At 36.2% G+C, this 7,444-nt stretch overlaps 1 protein-coding gene across 2 annotated transcripts; it reads right to left on the bottom strand.

Moving 5' to 3' along the window:
- Positions 1-2,842: 2,842 nt before the first annotated feature.
- On the bottom strand, positions 2,843-7,082 carry LOC121384471. Of its 2 annotated transcripts, XM_041514878.1 has the most exons (5): positions 6,755-6,896; positions 6,294-6,384; positions 5,327-5,487; positions 4,671-4,796; positions 2,843-4,292 (listed from the first exon to the last, which is right to left on the bottom strand). In XM_041514878.1, exons 3-5 carry the CDS (start codon positions 5,477-5,479, stop codon positions 3,933-3,935), a joined length of 639 nt encoding a protein of 212 aa, XP_041370812.1. In that variant the 5' UTR covers positions 5,480-5,487; positions 6,294-6,384; positions 6,755-6,896; the 3' UTR covers positions 2,843-3,932. The 2 variants fall into 2 exon arrangements, with proteins under 2 accessions (XP_041370812.1, XP_041370811.1); XM_041514877.1 differs by lacking the exon at positions 6,294-6,384 and having other exon boundaries at positions 6,755-7,082.
- Positions 7,083-7,444: the final 362 nt, after the last annotated feature.

The following is a 7,444-nucleotide window of genomic DNA, read 5'->3' as shown; positions in this document are numbered from 1 at the left end:
CCTGAGTTTGTTGCATTGTAAGACGTTTCCGACTAATAAAATATGTCTACGATTAAACATATTAAATATATTTTTATAAATAAAATATCAGTACTTAAACGTATTAAAATATTAAACGTGTTTCAGATTGTCATAGATCATTTTATTTCCCAATATATATATTTTCGTACATAGGACATAATTGGGATACCAAATTCAGTTTGGGATACTTACGAATAGGACAATCTGGAAACACCTCGAATAAACAGACACTGCTATTCTATATAACAAAATATATTTAAAGCAACATTCCTGAGTTTGTTGCATTGTAAGACGTTTCCGACTAATAAAATATGTCTACGATTAAACATATTAAATATATTTTCTTGTTTTGAATATCAGTGTCTGTATATTCAATGTGTTTCTGGTCGTCCTAACATTTTTAAGAAGCCCAAACTGGATTCTATCTTCAAATAATTTCGTATGAACGAAAAAATTATATTTTAGGAAATAAAATGAAATTTAACCTAGTAAAAATATTCGAACGATCAGAAACACGTTTAATATACAACCACTAATATTTTATACAGGAAAATATATTTGTTATGTAATTATAATCGTTAAAAAGTCTCTGTTAGTCGATAACATCTTAAAAATTGCAGCAAACTCAGGAATGTCCCTTTAATATGTTTCGTTACAGGTTTTTTATTAGTCGAAAACATCTTACAATGGGTAAAACTTTAAATACAGCAGCCTTCAACTCTTACACATTGTATTTTCACTCAATACCGGAGTCTTGTACACCACAGTCATGTACCAGGGCCCGTGCTTATAAAACTTTAAATACAGCAGCCTTCAACTCTTACACATTGTATTTTCACTCAATACCGGAGTCTTGTACACCACAGTCATGTACCAGGGCCCGTGCTTATAAAACTTTAAATACAGCAGCCTTCAACTCTTACACATTGTATTTTCACTCAATACCGGAGTCTTGTACACCACAGTCATGTACCAGGGCCCGTGCTTATAAAACTTTAAATACAGCAGCCTTCAACTCTTACACATTGTATTTTTACTCCATACCGGAGTCTTGTACACCACAGTCATGTACCAGGGCCCGTGCTTATAAAACTTTAAATACAGCAGCCTTCAACTCTTACACATTGTATTTTCACTCCATACCGGAGTCTTGTACACCACAGTCATGTACCAGGGCCCGTGCTTATAAAACGTTTAGAGTCCAGACTCGAATGTCCATTTACCATAGTTTGACACCCAATAGCCGATGTATTTTTCGTGCTGGGGTGTCGTTAAACATTCATTCATTCATTCAATCTCGAAAGACGTCACCACGCATACAATTTGCATGGCGCTGTCTCAGACTCTATTACGTTTAAAGTCTCGAGTCTAGACTCTATGCGTTGTAAAAGCATCACAAGGGGTTTATGGTATAAATATCCGTAAACCCCTAGTGTTGCTTCTACAACGAATTTATCTTGCCGACATGTTTAATTACAATATTTTCTTCAAACACATCCAAGTGCATTAATAATGTCCAAACATAAAACAATTTCAATAGCAAAAAAGAAATAAATGTTTTATTTAAATACGCACTCAACACATTTTATTTACGGTTATATGGCGTCAGACATATGGTTAAGAACCACACAGATTTTAAGAGGAAACCCGCTGTCGCCACTACATGGGCTACTCTTTCCGATTAGCAGCAAGAGATCTTTTATTTGCGCTTCCCACAGGCAGGATAGCACAAACCATGGCCTTTGTTGAACCAGTTATGGATCACTGGTCGGTGCAAGTGGTTTACACCTACCCATTGAGCCTTGAGAGTTTGGAGTCGGTATAATTTCAATAGCAACGTCATGTACCCAGTTTAGTGTTATTGTAAGATGTAAAGTGATGTCATTGGAATACTGACGTTATTCAAATTCAAAATTAGCTGTATTATTACAATGCTTCGCAACATTAAAATGCTCGCTTTTCTTCAATTTCATTTTCCAAGTGGTTGGCAAATCGTTGGACAGCCATTTTTTATTTACGTTGGTAACAAACGATTTTTGTATGGCGCATTAATACAATAACAGCAGTCCGATGTTACAGGTGGTGTATAAGAGATTTGACTCCGCCCACGCGGGGTATAAGGTTTTTTTTTCCAAGGCTAAATAACCAATGAAATTCGAGTATTTTACAAGAAGGCGAGATAATAAAGGTTTTATAAGCACCAGGCCAGATGCTTGGATCTATTCAAATAATTCCTCAAGCATATATGAATCCAATCATCTGATTTGTCAGTCACACTAGCAAGCACATGTATCATAATTATATATTAATGACAACAAGCATGTCATTCCGATTGTGTAATCTACTATTTTTGTTTCATTCACCCCCACCCAACTCGAGGAAACAATTATGTATGTATTTATGTATGTATGCCCACAAATGACTGTCAGGTCAGAGGTCGAAAATTAACGTGCTGATATCAATCTAATTTTCAAGCTCGCTCTTTGCCAGAAATTGTACTCAGAACGTTTTTTGTCCTACTCTTTACAAATAAAGATAAAAATCTGGTTTATGCCGCCTGCACTATACACTGTGCCCCCTTCCCCTCCATTAGAGATTGAGACCCTGCCCCACCCCGGATGTCGTCCCTATGTGTCTGAAGATATTGGCGAAAACACGTGAACACAGTCATGAACTACTCTTTATCTGTTAGTGGCACGAGCGTTTTGTTTAATTTTAGTGAAAAAGAAAAACAAGTGCAATTTTCTTATTTATTAAAAATGTTTATTTCTACAACTAATCAAAATACAAATAATCCAAATACAATCACTGGTTGAGAAAATACAATGAATTAAAACATTGTGTAACATGGCTATAAGATATACAAATATTTACAACGTACGTGTATGTATGCGTGCCTGTGTGCGTGTGTGCGTGCGTGTGTGTGTCACTATTCACTCATCGATTAGAATTCCATTCACTCGTTTCATCATTGATTAGTGTGTTTATGTACATTCGCTAAAATTGCAAATGTAAAATATAAAATACTTATGTAGTAACACAACTGATTTGTGAAATACATAAACCAATGCTTAGATAACTGCATATAAAATTCCTATAATTACAATTATTAAATATATGTACAGCAGAATCTGCTTTAAAAGCACATTGTATAAAACCACCTATCTACAACGGACATTTCGGAATCGTACATGTATTCTACCTCGATATAATAACCACATTCCCACTGAGGCATATGCTGTAGGTCCATTTAATGTAATTAAAAATGTAAAAATTAAAGATGTTCAAGTAGGCAACCCTGGCAATTAATTTAGAAATTAGCTTTGGCAAACCATATATGCCGTGGAAAATACCGTGGGGACTATAGTTTTGCAGTTTATGTGGGAAAAAAATCCGCGGAGTTTAATTTGTCAGTATTACAATAATTAAATAAGTAAAAAAGTGACAGAAAATTGAATGCTCCACAATAAAATAAATGCCGCGGAAATATTCAAAACACCGCGGCAGTATTTACGGCATTGCCGATTCCCGTGCTTAATTACCAGGGATGCTGTAAATAATACTATATTGTATATTAACGCAACTTAACCGTTGCTACTGGGCAACTGTAGACTGATACAGTTTGTATTACCACAAATGTAGATTGATGCAGTTAGTATTACCACAACTGTAGACTGATGCAGTCTGTATTAAAAGAACTGTAGATTGATGCAGTCTGTAGTACCATAACTGTAGACTGATGCAGTCTGTACATGTAATACCAGAACTGTAGATTGATACCGTCTGTATTACCTCACCTCTAGACTGATACGGTATGTATTACCACAACCGTTACACATTATGTCTCCTAACTGGAGAGATTTTCAAGTTTGAAATAACTACTTTCAAAATAGCAGATGTTTGTAAAACTGTCAACATTCAGTTTCTCCGGACTCCAGTCTCTGAACATACTCGTTGTACATGGGATAGAGAACGCTCATTTTGTTCAAATACCCCGCGATCTCCCGGATTATTGCGTAGTCGTTTATGGCCTTCTCGACTTCGTCCATGGCTCGTCGGCGATCCCGTGCACTCCTCACGTCGCCTGGGACTCCTTGGATCCTCAAAGGACGTTCTCCGCGATACGTCATAGCCTGACGCAGCTGATCTGCCAGGTTTCTCAGTTTGTTCTTCGTTTGACGCATCGTCCGTCTTGCGATTCTTGCGTTCCTCCTGACCGTTATCAACAGCTGGCTGTACTTCTGTATAGCCTCGTAATCCAAGTGAAGATTCTGAAAACACAGACGACAAAAGATTAGTTTTTATACTTTCTAAACTGTGTATACACATGGCCTACAGACAAAGTGGCGGGGTGTGGGCCATGGCCCTCCACCACTTTCCCCTGTTACTCTGTTCTGACGGCTGGAAATGCCCTGTTTTAATACCTGGAATTCAAAATGTTCTCGTGAGAGCATTTCCCAAACACGCCCACTACCCACCCTCCCTCGCGACAGGTTTGGGCCATCAAATCCTCTGTAATGACATGTGATCAAAGGACACAACGTTTCGAATGGATTTTCCAAAGTAAAATTTAAAAAATAATAATAATTAGGGGGCCCTCCCCAACCCGTCCCCTGTTAGACCCGCCACTGGTATATACTCGTACTAACCTCGTTGAGAGAAAGTTCGATGCTGGACGTGTTGAGTGTTTTGTCTAGAACGGTTATATTCCCCAGTCTGGCCTGACGTTTTACAAGCTTCTGTAGTCGCTTGGACCTCAACACACGAGTTCTGAGCTGAAACATGTAACATAGTGTTAATCATACATTCTACTACAACAGTCTCACACATAGTTGTAAACGTACTACCTATATAATTATTTCTTTTTTAAATTGTGACTTAAACGTTGTTGAATCAATCAATTACATAAACGTACGAGGCAGGGGGCGGGGGAGGGGGTACTTTGTCCCTCTAGTGATGGAGCAAACAATATAGAAATATTCGGGCAAAATGTGCTAACCTGATACCTTTTAACCAAGTATTTCCATCATTCTACCCTCAAAATTAGTTGTAATCCATGTAAAAATGCGTAGTGGTTCGTGTGCAACCCTGAATAGGTGTTTGGTAGTTATGCTATTATGAATAAATGTTATCCAGATTCGGGTTCATGGATTAATTTTATAACTTCTTAATAATTATTTTAATATCCTGGATGGTAATGGTTTTTCAGACATGCATTCCACAAGCATAAAAGGCCAACCTCTATATCAAGGGTACATTCAGTAGTTCCGTTCAGATTAAACTGCGTTAAATATTTAAGACTTACTAGTTTCTTGGCAAGTTCTGCTCCTAGCTCGCAGCCTTCTCTGGAACTCGCCACTATATCAGCAATGAGGTCTGAGAAGCGTGCTTCATGCCACACCGACTGTTCTGGGTTCGCTTCCTGATGACTCTTCTTTACAACTATCAGTAGACACATAAATGTACCTAAACAAAAATAATAAATTACAACATTTAGTACTACATTATGAATGAATGAATGAATGAATGAATGAATTAATTAATTAATTAATTACACAAAAAAACATCACTAAAAGAACGTACATAGGCCTACGGCTTTGTAATTGGGTGTCAAACAAAGGTAAAGTATATGAATAATATTATTATCATTAAAATTAAAAATTATATTATTAAGTAAAACACAGCGTAAAGAATACAGATATCAAGTTAAGGATATTTTAAAATTTTGTATAAAAATTAAAATGTTTTAATACTATATTACATGCAGAATCGTCTTATATAAATTCTAATAAAAAGGATATCATATTGTTGTTTATATTGGGTGATTCTTTTTTAAAAATCACATTTAGGAACATACATAATTTCTTTGTCGTTGATAGCTTTTTCGAATTAAACAATTGACCGAATTTATAAGTATTGGGTCTGTCATAATAATATGTTTTAGATATATGAATCTCTCATTTTCGAAATATGTACATTGAAATAAATAATGATATCCATAACCTAAAGTGGTGTTACAGAGAGGACATTTTCGTTCTTGTCTATCGATGTTTTACCATCGGCCAGTTTCAACTGGTAGATAGTGATTACAAGTCCTGAATCGGCAATATATTGTTCGCAGAACTATCCGATCAAAACTTTAGAAGAAGATAGACATTCGCTTTACCAATTTAAATTTTAAAGACATTTAATAAAAACTCAAAATTTACTAAATATTAATTTATGGAAAGTGATGGTTATTCTACCGCGTTTAAGGACAATTCAATCAATACTTATAGGGAAAGTTGACGGACTGACGGACTGACGCCGGACAAATCGGTATTAAAAAGTTCTGCTGACGAACGTCATAGCGGAGCCAAACATCTAAAGTAAAACAAAACATCAAAACTGAGCCTAAACGTATAAATAAAAACGTAAATTTAAGTAGGCTACATACCAGTAATCAAATGGATCATCAAAGTCTTCATTTTGACTGCAGTAAATGAGATTGCCAATTACTTAAATAAGCTTTGCTCAGTTAATTTTAGAACACCAATTTTCCCAAATATTCTGAAAATGACATCCCTGAAAATGCGTTTCATTACAATAATAACTCTCCAAAACCCATTTTTCCCAAAGAACAATTCATTTTTTTAAAACCCCACCACATATTACGTAACAATACTTAACGAAACAGAAAAGCTAAATTTTGTATAAATTTGGATATACTAAAAACCAATTGGTTTTAAATTACCTGTTTGAAATGACCAATCATTTGGCAGTGAGGGTGGCACCGTGGTGAATTCAGGAAGAAGTTTTGGTTTCGGTGTGTCATCTCGATTCCAGTTAATAATAATCAACATGGTCTTTGTGAATGGCAGCGATCGATACTCAGGTGCGACTGAAGATGTGTAAACGTGTGTGAACTTGCGCTACATTTCAGGCGTGGATCAAATAGATGTAGTAAATTGTTGTGTAGTCTGACGGTAAGAATCAAAGTTTGCTTTGTATAACGACACCACTAGAGCACATTGATTTATTAATCATCAGCTGTTGGATGTCAAACATTTGGTAATTTTGATATATAGTCTTAGAGAAGAAACCCGCTAAAAAATGTCCCATTAGTAGCAAGGAATCTTTTATATGCACTATTCCACAGACAGGATAGCACATACCACTGTCTTTGATATAACAGTTGTGGAACACTGACTGGAACGAGAAATAGCCCAATGAGTCCACCGACGGGTATCGATTGTAGACCGACAGCGCACCAGGCGAGTGCTCTACCATTGGGCTACGCCTCGCCCTCTGATGGTAAGAGAACGAGACGGATATTTAAACGTTATAATTATAGCTATCTAAATGCATAACTGTTCAAATGTCCGTCTTGCTCTCTTACCATCAGAGTACAAGGGCTAATTATTGTGAAGGAAAAAAAAGAGAA

The sequence above is a fragment of the Gigantopelta aegis genome, chromosome 10 (assembly GCF_016097555.1).
Source record: "Gigantopelta aegis isolate Gae_Host chromosome 10, Gae_host_genome, whole genome shotgun sequence".
Classification (NCBI taxonomy): domain Eukaryota; kingdom Metazoa; phylum Mollusca; class Gastropoda; order Neomphalida; family Peltospiridae; genus Gigantopelta; species Gigantopelta aegis.
This window is presented reverse-complemented; position numbering and strand designations above follow the sequence as displayed.

Coding starts and splice junctions, on each gene's coding strand:
- LOC121384471 (XM_041514877.1), bottom strand. CDS start 6,863: ATGTTGATTATTATTAACTGGAATCGAGATGACACACCGAAACCAAAA. Junction 5,488..6,754: donor TGATTGGTCATTTCAAACAG/GTAATTTAAAAC, acceptor ATTTTTGTTTAG/GTACATTTATGTGTCTACTG. Junction 4,797..5,326: donor CAGAACTTGCCAAGAAACTA/GTAAGTCTTAAA, acceptor TACATGTTTCAG/CTCAGAACTCGTGTGTTGAG.